General features: G+C 41.1%; 1 protein-coding gene across 3 annotated transcripts in view; it reads left to right on the top strand.

Moving 5' to 3' along the window:
• pappaa (pregnancy-associated plasma protein A, pappalysin 1a) overlaps positions 1 to 16857 on the top strand; it is an 85748-nt gene that overhangs the window by 55214 nt on the left and 13677 nt on the right. For 2 of the 3 annotated variants that reach the window (XR_014598970.1, XM_084036064.1), the window contains exons 15-21: positions 5478 to 5661; positions 5983 to 6184; positions 6328 to 6562; positions 7202 to 7349; positions 7728 to 7843; positions 11077 to 11148; positions 12437 to 12535. Coding sequence is in view for 2 of the 3 variants with exons in the window: in XM_084036064.1 (XP_083892190.1) it covers positions 5478 to 5661; positions 5983 to 6184; positions 6328 to 6562; positions 7202 to 7349; positions 7728 to 7843; positions 11077 to 11148; positions 12437 to 12535 (1056 nt within the window). In the remaining variant the exon portion in view is untranslated. The remainder of the gene's footprint in view (positions 1 to 5477; positions 5662 to 5982; positions 6185 to 6327; positions 6563 to 7201; positions 7350 to 7727; positions 7844 to 11076; positions 11149 to 12436; positions 12536 to 16857) is intronic. The other variant, XM_084036065.1, reaches the window with a different exon arrangement.

Below are 16857 nucleotides of genomic sequence, written 5' to 3'. Positions count from 1 at the left end.
GAGAGAATGGAAAACAAATTGGGGCCGTGCCAAATATCAGTTTTTGGACTTTGAAGCTTTGCCACAAATGATGTCTGACAGTTCAAAGGTATTTAGAGGACTTGTTATTTGTAAACAATTTCCATTTCATCCATTCGTTCCATGAAAGGACCTCTGGTCAGTTTTGTTGGTTTCAGATCTCCCTTAGCTCTAAACTCATTTTATCAACCACGCAATGTCAGTAAGGACAAGTGAATGGTGGCAATCAACTGAGAAACCACTGGTTTAAAAAAAGAAAAAATGTTGGTGTTGCAAACTAGATGTGCAGACTGACTGATGCTTACAATTACCATAAAATGATCTAATCCTTTTTCTTTTTTTTTACTCGCTGTCTGCCATCAGCAGTGGCTCTATAACCAGCTTGTTGATCCATTTCAAATCCAGTCTTTTATCCTCAAAGAGTGAAACAATTCTCTGGAAAATAATTTCACCAGTTGCGCGTCCCTCCAGGGTGAGTAGAAGTCTCTTCCCGGAAGTAAGTTGGAACATTTGAGATCAAATGTAATAAAGAGAATGTGTTTTACGTCAAATGGTCATAGGAATTGGTCAAAGGGCCAGTGTTATAACGATCTGGCAAGCATCTGTACATCTGCTCTCATCTCGTTATCTCATGTGATGGTTGAAAACAACACAAATATCATACAAAATCATTTTGACCTCCTATTTATATGTTCCCTTCTTTTTTTAGCCACACAACGACTTAAAAGACACGTAGACCTCCATACCAAGGTTAAAAGTGCAGCATGAAGCACAGCGTTGTCTCCTTTCATCAGGCAATTACATTCTTATTTCAGTGATATCAAAGTAGTTCTGGGAACACCACCTTGTCAGATAATCTTCAAAACAAATCTGTTTCCATCACATGCTTGATTTGTGTATATGTGTCTGTTTCCCCTACCGTTCTCTCTTTTTGTAATGGTTGGGGAACACTGAGTGCTGGCACTGAAACAGATAAAGTTTTATTTCACGTTTGCTTTCCCTTAACAATCTCTATATGCTTTATGACTGTCCACCATAGAACAAAGAGCAAGCTCATCAAACCATCATTACTTGCCCAATATAGTATGTAGTATGCCCACTTTCTTTTAATGACAGAAACATCCGCAAAAACTGTTACACACATTCAGAAATGACTCGGTATAATTTGGGCCATTTTATCCAATATAAATGTTAGGGCTATTAAGATCCATATCAACATATTATTTCGGTCAGTGTTCACTGGAGTGGGCAGTCAGCCAACTTGGCTAGAGAAATCATTTTATGTGCATGTTTTAAGGACACCCAAATGCAGACGTCATGATGTTCTCATGCATGGCTTTACTGTGGGTACTCCAGTTTTCTCCCACTCCACAGGATATGCATGTAAGGAAATATGCTTGCTTTTGACCTTCATCAAGGCGCTGGTCTAAGAGCTGGACTTGATCCAGAGGTGCTGCCTTCAGCTAAGTGTGGGTCGAATGCTTAAGACAATTATCACCATGGGAATTAATTCACTATAACTCAACTTTAAGACCTTATTCCAGGCTCACATCTCTTGCCTCCCATCCAGGGACTTAAATAGTGAACAATAACTGGAAATAATGCCTAAAGATATTTGGTATTACTTTAAACATGACTGCTACTTATATAGTCGCGACTATTTAATGTTCAAGGAAAATAATCAGGGTTAGAACAAATTTTCCAGGGGCTTTAAAGACACAATGAAATGATGAATACATTTTCCAAGTTCTATTTAAAATCACTCTTGTAACCAAACGTCACCCACATATTCCGTTTCTTGAGGAAATAAAACACATAACAAGACTGCGAGTTGAAGGTCAATCAGACTATTTTTCACTTTGTACCTTTCCTCCCGTTGTGTACAGGGGTCATGGACCTGACGTTCGGAGTGCTGTAGTGCCACAACAGGGAATACCTTCAGTGGGCTTCACCCTTGTTAACCTTTAAGCAACATCTCTGTGAATGAGAGTGAAGGTGGCGTATTGTAATCCTAGTTTTTAAAGCACAGGTGGAGCACTTTAACATCGTCACCTTGTTGCTCCTTAAGTTGCTGACTTTTTGAATGCTGAGTTAGGATTTGACAGTTGAATGGCATGTAGCAGGTGATTTATGATTGGACGAAAACACTAATGTGAATTCAAGTTTCAGTGTTCTGCAGTGAAGGATTGTCAAAGCCTATAGACCTCCATGTCTGCTAATACAAACTGTGTCTCCTTCCCTTGTATCCACAGTGGATTCATTGATTCTTCCACTCAAAACAAAAGCTTGCACATAGTGGTTTGTAAGACAAGTCAGTATAAATAAAACAGCATAAAACAACCGTACCCTTCCAGAATTTTATATACTGAATACTGATTCTCTGTGGCACATTTTATGGTTCTGAACACATTCTTGTCTGGAGTCTGGAGTTTTTCTACCAGAAAGTGTGTATATTCCAGGCAAATACAACATCTCTGCTCTTTTCTTCTTTTCCTCCAAAGCTGTTTTATAAGGGCTCTTCCATGAAGAATAGACAATAATAAATTACACATAATTCCACTCTAAAGCAATACTGTAATAACTCTACTGATCAATGTACAACCGTGTGTTATGACTCTACTTATTCTATGCGCTAATGTGTTTGTGTGCTATCCGAGCTAAGGCAAACCCCTGAGCTTAAGGAAGAGGCTGTCAGTCTGTCGGTTCATTTGTCTGTTAGTCTGTCTGGCTTGAATTAGGCAGAGTAGCCAAAGGTTGTTAAAATCGCTTCTGGAAGAGAAATAGTCAGCTGTAAAAATTTTTACAGGAAGGAAAATTCCCACACATTTACACACACAGTACACACGCGGGTATACAACCCTTACACACTTGGGGATACATGCTTGATTAAATGCATAAGCAACTCATGGCAGATGTACGTAAATGCAAATGTGTTGCCGCGTGTGCATCTGTGCGTGCGTACACTTGACCGTACTTTCACACGTGTGTTAAGATGGAAAAACTTGTATCTTAACACACGCCTGCACCCATTTCACAAACTTACATTCCATTTGCACACATTTTTTACGGTCAGCACATTAACACTAAATAGATCCTTCCACATTTCTTCCATGCAGACTTTGTTCACAACCTCCCATCATGATTGACTCATTCATCTCTACACCCAGTTATTTTCCAGAGGGGACTCACATGCGATGCATATGTTACTTTGTTGGATATCCAAATATGAAAGGAGCTTATTTATTTTGAGGGAACTTGATACTGTTATGCAGTATCATATAATGGGATCAAGATGAAAGATAGAAAATACATGGGAAGAGAGAGGTTATGAAGTAATAGATATGTAATGCTAACTGAGTCCAGCTTGTGTGGCCTTAAAGTTTGGCCACTCTTTAAAAAGATGTGGGTAATTAAGGTCAACCAAAACAGGGGTTAAATGTAATTCTTGGTAAAAACACAGATTTGCCGTTTTCTGTTCTGAGAGGGAAAAGTCAAAATGATTGAGCGCTCACAGCCTTATTGTGAGATTTCTTGGCACCGCTATCAATTTAAGCATTCCTACTGCGTTACATAGTGCTAGTTAATGGAAGAGGAGGAAAACAGTTGAGGTTTAAAGGATGCAATGACTCCCCCATTTTGGTCTCATCACTGCAAATATCACACCACAAACCATCTAATTTACAGGAATCAGAGCTATTTCTATAGGAAATAGACTTAAGTTCAAGGAAATGTTTATGGTGAATAAAAGAAAGGAGCTTGCCGTTCTGAAATCTAATGTCTTGGAAACATTCTGGTTGCCATTTCTGCTTCCAGGAAACTACATGAGCATGTGTTTACCAGCAAATACTCAAAGCTATTGATGGTAATTTTCTTCAGAAACACATCTGTTTCTGTGGCTGTCCAAAGACTTTAATAAACCTGCGTAAAGGCGACCTGCCTGCCTGCGCTCTTATTGTTGTCACCGGTGCCACAACCTACTAGCTTGAGTTTCACAATGGCCACACTCGTTTTTTACATTTACGAATGATAAATCTGGGGGAGGGAAACCTTATGGTTGCCATTGTTAACGTCTTTCTTGCTAGATTTAGCGCCTTTTGGAGCTAGTGCTGCTAGCTACTTTCATTGGAAAAGAGTAGGTGACACTGGTCTGGGTTTTTCGTTTGGATCATTATTAAAATTGAGCATGCTAGCACTAGTTTCTCAACATTACCCTCTCTAGCTGTAATGCTATACTCTATTCACAATGTTTTCAACACTCTCGCTCAGGAATGGTTTCCCATTGATATGTATACAGGATGTGTAAACATCGAGTCCACACGCACACACACATGCACATAATTGATGCAAGACACGTGCTGTTTGCAAGCCTCAGTCAGACCTTGCTAGGTCATAGCTCCTTCAGCGGTAACCTAAATGGCTATTTCTTCTTATCAGGTCAGGCAACAGTCATTTTACATTAGGTCCTATATTGTACTGTAGACATGAGCTACTCTTTGTTCGTCATAGCAGAGTGGTGTCACCACGGTTGTGTTTGACTCCAGGCCTGAGTCTGTTTTGTTTTTGGAGATTTTTCATGTTCTCCCCATGTGTCGATTTCCTCTGGGTTCTCCAGTTTCCCACCACATTCCCACAACATTTAAGGACCCAGTCGCACAGGTTGCACGTTGTTCATTTGAAAAGGTGACATAGTGTGCCTTGATATCGAAGCTAATGGGAAATTTGCTTTTTTTTGTTGACGGGCATCTGCATAGTTGGCTCCTGTCAATCGCTTGGCCATGCAGCACACGTTTATGTAATTAGCTAAGGAGAAACTGCAACCATAGCAATGATTTGTCTGTTTTATTGTGCATTTTCTTTGTTTCCCACCAAACAACATAACTGACTGATTGCATTACATTTAATTAATATCATTTTTGTTTGTTATAAAAGTGAAAATAGCTTCTTTTTATATCATAATTATCATCTTATATTACCAAGTGTCATAATTAAACAGAAACTAAAAAAGGGGATAGGAGGTTGGCGTTCCAGTCGTGAAAGATTGCTTCTCCGTGTGTTGTCACACTTCCACCAAAGTCAATGTGTTTTGTGTTAGGGCTGATTGTGCAGTTGTTGGATATCATTTGTCTGAGTGCCATGACTTGACCTTACAAACGCTATCAGCAGTTACTTGAGCTGCTAGGTAGCCTGTCAGGCTTACTGACATACAGTAAACTAAGCCGGATCAAGCTTTGTCAGGTTACACACTGATTGGAGACTTGTTGGATTGAGTGCTGAATTGCTGTAGTCATTTTTTTTGTAAGGTAAACATTTATGTGATGTGTGTGGGATATCAATCTGTCATATCAGTGCGCAAATTAATGCTTGTGTCAAAGCATATTTATGGATATAGCATACTTAAGAATAGGCCTGTAATCCATATCTGCCATCTGTCTATCTGACACTCTTGTCTTACATTCCAGTCGGACTCCGCAGTGACTATAACCTGCGCAAACGGGAAGTGGAACAAACAGGTGTCATGTGAGCCAGTGGACTGTGGTCTGCCAGACAAATACCACGTTCATCCTGCCCATTTCACCTTCCCCGAGGGCACCACCTACGGCAAGAAGAGCACCTTTCAGTGTCGAGAACCTGCCCAGCTCGTAGGTGAGATACGTAGCAGAGCATACAGACACGTCTGCAGAGATTAGGCTGTTATCTTTAGGCTCCATGAGTTTAGATGACAGTCAATTTGACTGTCAAAGGTCGGCAGATTAATTATATGGTTTTGCACATGGGGATCCTGATACATGTTTTGATGCTTTGATGTATTCTTTTTTCAACTTTTTGAACAATATTGCCATGAGAGATTACAAAACCTTAAAATAAACATTGGAATAACTGACAGGATTGCAGGATTTTTTTTTCTTTTCCACAAGCCAACACTAACTTTTTTCATCGACCCCTTTCCCCGTTGCTTCTCCTCAGGTACCAACAACACTCTTACCTGCCTAGAAGACGGTCTCTGGTCGTTCCCGGAGGCTCTTTGTGAACTCCGCTGCCCAGCCCCTCCTCCTGTACCCAATGCCGTGCTGCAGACCAAGCGCTGCAACGAGACGGGCCTCAAAGTGGGCACACTCTGCAAATACAAGTGCAAGCCGGGCTACCATGTCACCAATAAACCCAAGAGGTATAGAAAGAAATAGAAACTGTTGTTTATTTATTTGTTTCTTCGTCAGAACTGAAAGTTAGTCCTGGTATGAGTTTAAATTGTCTTTACATTAACCTCTATACAAATATATGCATTTGTAAATGTAAATTCTTCCCTTTCAGGCGTGCATTTAAGCGCCAGTGCACGGAAGATGGCAGCTGGTTAGAGGGGGCATGCGAGCCAGTGACTTGTGATGCCCCACCTCCCATCTTCCATGGCTCCTATCACTGTACCGACGGCTTCCGCTTTGACAGCGTCTGTAGACTCAACTGCTCTGATCCTGCCGGTAATACCGCTCTCGCCGCCACAGGAGGCTCTGCCCATACGGTGAGGCTGCTGCACGCTCCATGCAAGCAGGTCTGTCCATCTCTTTCCTCTCCCCTATTCTTGCTTTACCTATATGTACGTCTTCTTTTTGTCCTGTGCTATAAAAAAAAGTAGACATTCTCTCTTTTTCTCCCGTCTTTGCATCCTCACCCCATTCAGGGTTAAACATGGCGTAAAAGTAATGAATGGTACAATCAAAATATCCCTTCACAAATGCAGTATTAGTCATGTTGGTTTGAATATTGTTTGTTTAAAAACACACTATTGTAACCTACCACATTATAGGCATAATACACATACATAATACACATATCATATGATGATAAGATGAAAAATATCTGATGTTTCTTACACTGCACTCAGTGTCTGAGCACTCGTCTCGCCCTGCCTGTTTCTCTCCCTGTCTCCCTTAGCCCTACTCAATTTGACGCCATGCTAATTAGATTGCTATTGATTTTCAGAATAGTCCTGCCACCACAGACTTTTGAAATGTATACACCTTTTAATCTGCTCTCCCTCTAAGGCGTTGTGGGTTGGATTACTTATAAAAATTGAATTGTATTACCCCATTTGCAGCGGGATGGCATCTCAGTGTCCTTGGCCTGCTAGTGTTTGCGTGTCAGGGTGTGTGTCTAATTGTTTGCCTGTCAATATGTGTGTTGTTTTCAGGCCGCAGGGTCCAATGTGATCCGTTGTAGGAAGGATGGGAACTGGACAGGGTCGTTCCGCCTATGCCCACACAGCAAAGGCCAGTGTTCTTTACCTCAAAACCTCCATTATAGCCTACAGTACTCATGCAAGCGAGGACACGGCATAGGTCTGTATGCACAAATTTACTGCTGTATAACAACAATTCCGTTTTCTTACTGCTGATGTCATCCTTCATTGTTCGTATTACTCACAGCTGTAGTTAAGTGTGCTATTATGCTTCATTGTTCACATAACTCATTCCTTTTCATTTTTGTGCTTTTTGCAGTCATTTTAATTTGTTCTTAATGAGAGTCAATAAAATTGTCTGAACCACTGTAATGTAATAGAGCACTTTTGAATTTTACACAGCATCATAATCATTTGAAAGTAAAGGGGAAAAGGAGACGTCATTTGAAATGCTTTGATCTCAGTTTTTGTCTGTGCATACTTTTACCGTTTTTTTTTCTTTGTATTTTTTCTCTCTTGCTCACACACACACACACAGGTGAGGAGTGTGAGCTGATGTGCAGAGAGAGTAACAACGACGTGGTGATCCTGCCGAGCAACATGACAGTAGATCGTGTTCTTAAAGAGCACTGGAGGAACCCACACAAAGTCAAGGTAAGTTTCCACGTGTGTTTGTTTGTCCACCTCGCAGCTCCGACACACGCACTTCACAAACTTCCCCCATCCACAACTCACTTGTAAGGAATTTCACGTGGAGTGTCTACATCCTGGGTCTATTGCCCACAATGCTAAATGCCACCATGGCAACTCTTCAGACATTTTTATTCTATTTTTAATTGCAAGTTTGAAAACATGCTGCCACCCTTTTTGTGAGCATGTCCTCAATGTGACATTTTCAACTACCTTCTTGGAGAAACAACAAGCTGCAAAGCATCTTTGGGAATTAAGTTCCTAAGATTTGTATCATTCAATTTCCTGTGTATTTGTCCTAACCTAAAATAGCCTGTAGTGAAAAAAACAAAATAGAAAAACACTCCACTCACATTGTGGCCAAGTAGTAAAAACCTTATCAAATGGCTTGTCATCAGTAATCACTATAATTTTCCAAAATACATGTGAAGCTCACTGGTTAATAACCTCATTTGATTTAGATATACCTCACAGATAGAGACTGCAGTGATTAAGTAATGTTTGCTTAAACTGGCAGATAGCAAAAATACATAGGTTAAAGGTCATTTTGGGTAAGGTCATTAAACACAGAACTGTACACCTTGTCCCTCTGGGAGTGCCACCCCACCCCCAAAGGTGTAATTTGGGATTTTTAGGAAATTTGTGGGTGGGGTCAAGAGGCGGGCAAGGGCTGTGGTGTGTGTGTATGTGTGTATGAGTGTGTGTCTTTGTGTAGGTAGAGAGTACTAGACTACACCCACTCTTTTACTTTTAACCTGATTAATGTCAATGATGTGCAATTTGTTTTACATGTTTTTGTCAGCTTAATGTCCTTTAAGCTGCAGAATCAGAGACTAAACAGCATTGTTTTTTGTAACCAGAGAAGGACTTAAGAGAAACCATGGCCAAGTAAAGGAACACATTGCTGTATTTCTTTTTCCTACAACCCCTTTTGTTTTTGTTTCAGAGTCACACTGAGTCAGCAGCTTTTTGTGGTGGATGTCGGGAGAGAGCGGTGGCTCGGGCCACGTGGACATGAAATGATCTGTTTCTCATAGATTTGTGTAATTGATATGATTTGTGCTCAGTGGTAATGTGAGACCGAGGCCCTGCTGTTGGGGGCAGTGGATAGGATAAGACAAGTCAGGGAAGTGAGGGTGGTGGGTTGGGAGATTAGAGGAGGAAGAGATTTCAGTGGTGGTGTCCACTTTGTTTTGTCCTGTACTTCTACCTGTCAACCAATAGATTCCAAATGGACATATTCAAGAGGACACACACACACACACACACACACACACACACACTACACTAATAGTTCAGAATGATTACAAGCATCCATCAGAAAATGATGAGCACGCAGAAATTAGCCTTACATGTAATCATTTGTAGGACATTACATTTGCAATTACACCTATGTCCAAGTGCAGGGGACCCTTTATGGTTCACCCTGAGGGTGCTGCCCATTTAATTCTAGAAGTAGACAAATTATTGCAACAGGAAGCGCAATGCAATCATTATCAATCAGGACAACGGCGTACAGTTGTAGTAACAGTAGGAGTGTAGTAAGTTGGAGATATCATAACATGCTCCTAAACTCCCCTAGATTGGGGTTCTTCATACAGCATCTACAATAGGATTCATGTCCCCGAATGCACTTTCTAGTTCTACTTTGCTGAGTTGGAGGTTAATGTTGCCCACCTTAATAAGTGATGTTGATTTATAGCCTTTAAACTAGTTGTATTTCGGTTCTTAGTGTGACCCACTTAGAATTCTCGCCTGCTTCCCTACCTCCACCTCCTCCTCTGCTCTTTCCTGTCCCTCTGTCTCTAACAATTCTGCGCCCCCAGCACCCTCCTCCCCCTTTATCAGCAAAATTACCCTGTCGGGCTTGCTGTGGAATTAGTCATTTTCTACATGACACGACCTCGTCTGTGTTGGCGCTGAGATAGGGATCTATTTTTATGTGGTATCAGCGCCCCGGGGAGGCTTCACAGGGTGAGGATCCTATACGTAGTGAGAGGTGAGGCCAGGCCACAATCATGGATTATCATGATTTACGGCCTTGCTGAGAGAAGAAAAAAAATTGAGAGAGAGAGGGAGAGAGGGAGAGGGGAAGAGAAGGAGTTTCTGCATGACATCATCATAGCAGAGCATGGGAAAAAGAGAATAGAAGTACAGTAGTTGCAAAAAGTTTCACCTATAAGACAAAATAATGTGCTTAACCATCCAATATATAGGGGCCAAGCAATAAAGCCCTGTCCTGAACACACATGCATTCACACAGACATTCCTGCTTTCTGCTATGCAGTACTATATCATCCTCAGATGCTATGTTGTTCTTTCTCTCCACCTTCAACCCCCATCTTTGTTTTTTGCATTGATTTGCTGACAGCACTGAAATGAAAAATACCTTAGTTTGCAGCAACAAAAGGAAAAGCACGTCAATTTTGGGAGATATTGGGACACGGGGGGTCTGAGGAATGGACCAACTAAGGTCAGACAGTCCTTTGCTGTGGATGACACTTTTGATTGTGCACGCTACTATCCAAGTGTGGGGTCACAAACAAAACCCTTCTCCACCTGTGCATTTTTTCATAGGCCTACATGAATGTGCAGGCAGGTTCACATGCACAGTGCTGCCCATATCCCCTGGACACGAATGCTTTCCATTGCATTTCAATTGAATGAAGAACACAGTGGGAGAACAGGATGGAATTCCACATATTCTGCAAAGATATTTGAGAAAAAACCTCTATGTCTCTCTCTCTCTCTCTCTCTCTCTCTCTCTCTCTCTCTCTCTCTCTCTCTCTCTCTCTCTCAGCTCTTTTCTAACCTGGGGCCATGACTTATGAAAAGAAGCATTTTCATTTATTTATTTTTTGTTTTAGCTGGTAAAAATCAACCCCCCCTGAGGTGGAAAACCAGTTTGTGTAAATAGAAGAAAGATTAACTGTGAAACGTGTTTGTGTGTGTGTGTGTGTGTGTGTGTGTGTGTGTGTGTGCGTGCATGTGTGTGTGCGCGCGCGCGCGTGCATGCGTGTGTGTGTGTGTAGCTTAAAACCTGATTTTAGTTAGGGTTCAAGTTATCTGGACTGAAATGCTGCTAGAACTAACACTCTCTTGGAAAAGCTGTTTACATGCTGCACATAAGTGAAAGTAATCCATGCACCAGTATTTAATGAATTACAACTCACCTCCACTTTTGTCTTATCTTTCAGAGTATAGTCTGTACGATGGGACTGAAATGGTATCCACACCCAGAATTGCTCCACTGCATCAAAGGATGTGAGGTAAGGACTCGACCTAGAGTAGAGTAATAGTCTCATCTATCATACAAGACTTTAATACTTTAAACTTTCCACCTTCTTTGACCCCAAATCAACAGAGCGATGAGAAATCTCTGTGATATGTTGCCAGTTTTGAATTTAGACGCTCATAGTGGCCAAAATTTCCATTTTCATGGTGAATATACTCACTCGTATAAGCCTGAAAATAACACAAAACATACACAGAGACACGCTTGTGTGTGCAGATAGGAATGATCCCGTGAAGAACACACCCAAAGAAACATCAGTTCACTTTCAAACAAATTAATCTCTTAATAGCCTGCAAATATTTCACGAGACTTTATCCGCTTTGCTTGGCCAATGGAGTTGGACAGACAATGGTTTGGCAGATGCTGGACAAGTAAGACACTCAGGCCAACATGTACTGTTGAAAACTGAATCTCTTGTCAGAATACATGGATTTATAAGTCTTTACTTACGCCCAGGTTGGGCTGAGATTGGCAGGCTAAGTGTATGTATGTGGAATGTATTACTTTATTCAACAGGAACAGTGCTTGCTAATATCATTTCTGAGAATATACCAGAAGTAATATACTAGTGTCAAAAGTACTGTTGTGTTTTTATAACACACTGGGAAGTAGCTGTCCACGTTTTAAAAAAAAGCTGTTGCCACATGATTATCTGGTATTACCTCTTACACACGTGATCATGCGACTTAACAATTCAATTTTAATTCAATTTTATTTATAGTGTCATATCACAACAGAAGTCATCTCGGACACTTAACACATTGAGCAGGACTAGAATACGCTCATGATTTTCTAAACCTGTCTTTCCTCTAAAAATGGTGAATTTGCATGTGACGACGCTCTTGTGATAGAATTCCACTTCACGTTAGGGAAGAGTGACATCATCTCCTCAGTTTAGGTCAATTGGATAACCTGATTGGTAACCTTAGTGCAGAGGGTGGGGCCGACCCAATAAATCACCTTATTGGAGTGTTTTGTGAAGTGAATAGTTTATGGTGTCCTCAGTTTGATTTACGGGTCTGGCCCACTAAAGGCTTAAAAAGTCACAATGAAAGATGAGGGAAATGTAATGCATGAGATTCATCAGGAAATTTATGCAGAGACCTCTCAAATGGCCCGAAATGCTTAAGAGGAAAGTACCACTAGAACAAAAGGCTACTTTGGTAATTAACCTTTTCGCCATTATCAACCAGTTTAAAAGTGGCACTTTACTTTCAGTGTTTTTCACTAATTATACACTATCTGTGATCTCTCCGGTATAGCCATTCATGGGAGACAACTACTGTGATTCGGTCAACAACAGAGCCTTCTGCAACTACGACGGAGGCGATTGCTGCCAATCCACTGTCAAGACCAAGAAGGTTGGTGGCATGCTTGTACCTCAGAATAAACCTCACCCTGGAGACAAAGAGATGATGTTGGATTTGGTCTTTGTCACACTGGTCAACAGTCAGTGTTTGTTCCCCAAACTCTGGAGTCACACAAAGTTTAGGAATGAATCCCACCTCCCACATGTGATCATTTACTTTTCCCTGTGCCAAACCCTTTTTTTTTTTTTGCATCGAGTGGAGGTTGCCATTATCAAGTTTTATACATTATAATTTTTAATTATACAAGGTAGGGATGATGGAAACCATAACTCAATACACTGCTGCATTTCATCCCTTGGAACATCTCTAAACAGATTCTTCCTTTGCTTTGTGTCCAACTTTAGATTACTGGTAGACAGATTACTGATACCACATCCAAGAGAGTGGGAGTTTTCAGACTTCATCAGTGGTCATTGTTTTCCTGTGATATTCAATTTCCTAATGTGAAAAAAACGCCTATATTTGTGTGTCTGTATCCACACGAAGTTACCCACGACCAAAGTGTGTGTTGTGGGTTGTGATCTTATTACAGCGAGTAAATATCATGATTATAAGAACTTGGACTGCAATTGACTTCTTCCTCTTATGATCAACAGAAATTGAAATCTGTCAACATCCAGTCAGCTGTGTTGCATTTCAGCATTAAGCTGAGCATGACAAAAAGTTTGGTCATCCTGGTAGTAACTCTTTTAATTCAGGGAGGTGCTTTGTCTGGCTCTTTCCAGCCAGCTGCTGGCAAAGGAACTGATTGGAAGTGTATTGTAGCTTCCGTGCAGCAGCATCTGCTTCTCTGGCCTGGCCTGTTTCTGTGAATCTGGCGAGGGACTTGAGTTGTTCTCCTGGCATATCCATCTGTATGTCTGGCTGGACTTATATTGCAGTCTATGTGTCTCCCTGGCTGTGTCTGTGCGTCTGACTAGAGAGCCTCTTCATTTCCTCTCTGGGGAAAAAGGACATACGAGGGACATCTCGTCATGTTCCATTGGACAATCAAAGTTGCCATGATTGATTCTGGTCCGCCTTCACACACATTTGGGAGTTTTTGGTCAATAGCCACGAGCACAGAAATAATCATGTTTTTCCGAGCTATCATGTTTCCAGAGACAGCTTCTTTTCTGTTAATTATTTGTCCCTTTTTTTTTTAGCATTTTGATTGCCTTTGACGGCTCTCAATATGTCGATGCCTAAGTCGGTGGCTTGTAGCTAATATAAAGCTTTATGCTATAACAGCCATATGAGAACAGTGAGGAGCGGCAGTCGTGAGCTAGCCACAGCAGCAAACTCAAGCTCGGATAACAACACACACAGAGGGAGAGTGAACAAAAGAAACCAACACTGACAGCCGTAACATTTTCACTCTCGTTTTCACTGTGCGAACGTCTCAGCGAATACAGCCCAATGTGTTCTGATCTAAGATTACATCATATTTATGACTTATGAAGAGTCTCCGATGTATCCGAGCCCCCACTCTGAGAGATAACGTCAAGTTGCATGATTTGTCTGAATGGCTCTTTCCAGAGGGGTGTAGGCGAAACCTGGAAGTGGAGAGTCGGCCAGATGGATTGCGCAATACCGGGACCTATTTTGGGCTTCAATAAATTAAGCACCAAAGATTTTTACACAAATTGTACGAAAAATAAACACACTGACATCATTTTAGCAACAGTTTATTCGATTTTAAATTATGTTTTATTGGTAGTAATGTACTGTACAACATATTCTCTGCAGGGCCGCCAACTTTTCAATTTAGTTTGGAGTGAGATAGTAAAATTACTAAAGATTTGACAAGGTCATAGTCAGAAGTCATCCTGAGCAGGATTACATTGGCAATTTCAGCAAAGCTCTGAAGGAAAAGATTTTATTTAGTTTGAACATGAGGACGTGTTTTACAATGTAAATGTAGCACATTTTTTTCCAAAATTGTGTTTTAGGATAACATCATATTTTATTCACTCAAAACATTCAGCAAATCTCAAGTTTAACCTCATAGTATAAGAATGAGGACATTTGTTACAATATAATTTCAGCTGGCTTTCTACTCATAACTACTCATAATAGCAGTCAAGGACATTTTGAGCAGAAATCCATTGCACTTCAGCCAATCCTGTATGGAAACAGTTCTATCAAATCAGGACTTCTTCGCTGCCATATATAAAATGTGAGAAATTCCTGTAACGCCGCTCCACAGTCGTACTGCATGAATCAGCTGCTCAGCTGCAGCCGAACAGCATGCAAATGTGACTTTGGTTTGGTTAGATGCTGGTGTGCTACTTATTGGTCAACCGGTTGCTGTCAACCAAATATCGAGATGACACTGCAGCCAGCAATGGGCTACCTGAGAAATATAACTTCATATTAATTAAAAATTTGAATCTTCAAACATTCTGTGAAATGGCCTCTATGCTGTTGCAATCACAAAATGTGCACCAGGTCCCAATGTTTTGACTAGAGCCTGCATGATTCCTGGCCAGGGGATATGTCATATGTCGTACAAAACAATAATTCAATATTACTCCAAGATCTACCATATGTTTGGTAACTTGCTGCGCAAGAGAAATCACATATTATACGCTCTCTAGCAAAAAGAGTTCTGGGCCAATGAGGTTTAAGAGGCCAGACAAGTACAGTTCATACGTTTGATTTCACTGTGCTACTCGGTTAAAAACATACACAACCCACCTCCAGCTAGAAAGCAGTCCAGAGGTCCACGTGTTTTTTCTTTATTCATAACTTCAGTATCAGATGTGAGTTATTGTATCCTAACTTCAATAGCAGCAGGAGAGTCGGTGAGCAGCCCGCTGGGAAGTGACCTCACTCCTTTAGTGGTTTGGCTGCTGTTGATTGACGCTATCTCATATCCACATCTTTTGGCACCGATTCAGTGCAGGGGCTCAGCCAGAAGTTGCATTACTCACGTTTACTGAGAGACCCCAATGGGAGGATAGCCTCCGCTGAATTACTGCAGCAACGAGAGGTTGAGATAGGTGAGAGGAGAGCACGCCGTCGGTCTAGCATTTGTTATTTTATATCAAAGGAGAGCACGGTCACTTTAATGGAACATCCTATGTTTAGGTGTAAGAAATCAAGTAAGATACCTATTCAGGGTTTTAGCTAACGTTTCCCACCAAATATCACATGTGCTCCAAGCTGAAACATTTCAGAGCGTATAAAGAACTTAAGGGGCACAACAAAATATCAAATGTGTTTTTCCTTAATAAAGGGATGCAAGGAGACGTTTTACAAGCAACATGATTTAATGTATTTGTATACAAAAATGTTGTTATTTATAACTGCATCAGGTTCACAGTTTATTTATTGTCGTTGCCCCTCAGTCCCTTTATGCTTCACGAGAAAAACAAAAAAACGAACAAAACAGAAGTGCATTCCTGTAGCGTGCTTTTTGAATTTGCATCAGGAGGAATTTATGAGCAGCAGCAAAAACCCTGGTGAATTCTCCCGCAGATAATGCAGCCAGTATCAGCTTTAAAAAATCCATATCAGGGAAACAAGCATCATTCATGTAAACATTTTTTTTGTATTAAACATATGCAGGATACATGCTTTATGAGCATGGACAGAAGAGTAGACGTGATGCAAAACTTTCTTTGATTATGAAGCTCCGTGTTGCCGTCTAGTTCTCACATTGCAGAATGAGGTCTTTATTAACGGTGCTAAACATAGTGACGAGTGACTCGTATGAACGGTTCCAGCATGGGATCAGTACGCAACGCGTTAAGCCTCGGTCACGCTTTCCACCCTGACACTTGCACAGATATCAGCTGACACGGAATCGTGACCTGTCCGGGGTGCACCCGGCCTTCACTCAATGTCAGCTGGGATCGGCTCAAGGCCCCAGCAACCCTGAACAGGATAAGCTACAGATAATCAATGGATATCCTTATTTTAAGATGAGCTTTTAAACTCTAGCTTTGCTGAGGGGGAGCATGTTGACTTGCTTCTCTTTTTTTTTTAATGTACGACCGAACATTCAGCAGGGAAGAGTGCACTATTGTTTGGTCTGTCCGTCTGATGCTGGTGGGGTCCTCACTCTTCAATACCACTACTTACACAAAACCGTCAGCCCATGGCTTGTAAGCTATAGTGGAAGATAATTTTCTCTTTCCTCCGCTGCCGGGTCTCAGCCATCCAGCTGCGGTCAATCAAACACGGACCCGACACTCCAATGACTGAGAGGAAAAGGAATATTTTCCTTCCTTTTAATAATAGGAAAACGTTAGGATAGAGTAAAAAAAGATGTTGACATTTTTTACTGCATTAAGAGATGACAAAATCTGATATAAGTTAGTCTTTAA

Source organism: Eutrigla gurnardus (assembly GCF_963514095.1).
Source record: "Eutrigla gurnardus genome assembly, chromosome: 19".
Classification (NCBI taxonomy): Eukaryota; Metazoa; Chordata; class Actinopteri; order Perciformes; family Triglidae; genus Eutrigla; species Eutrigla gurnardus.
This window is presented reverse-complemented; position numbering and strand designations above follow the sequence as displayed.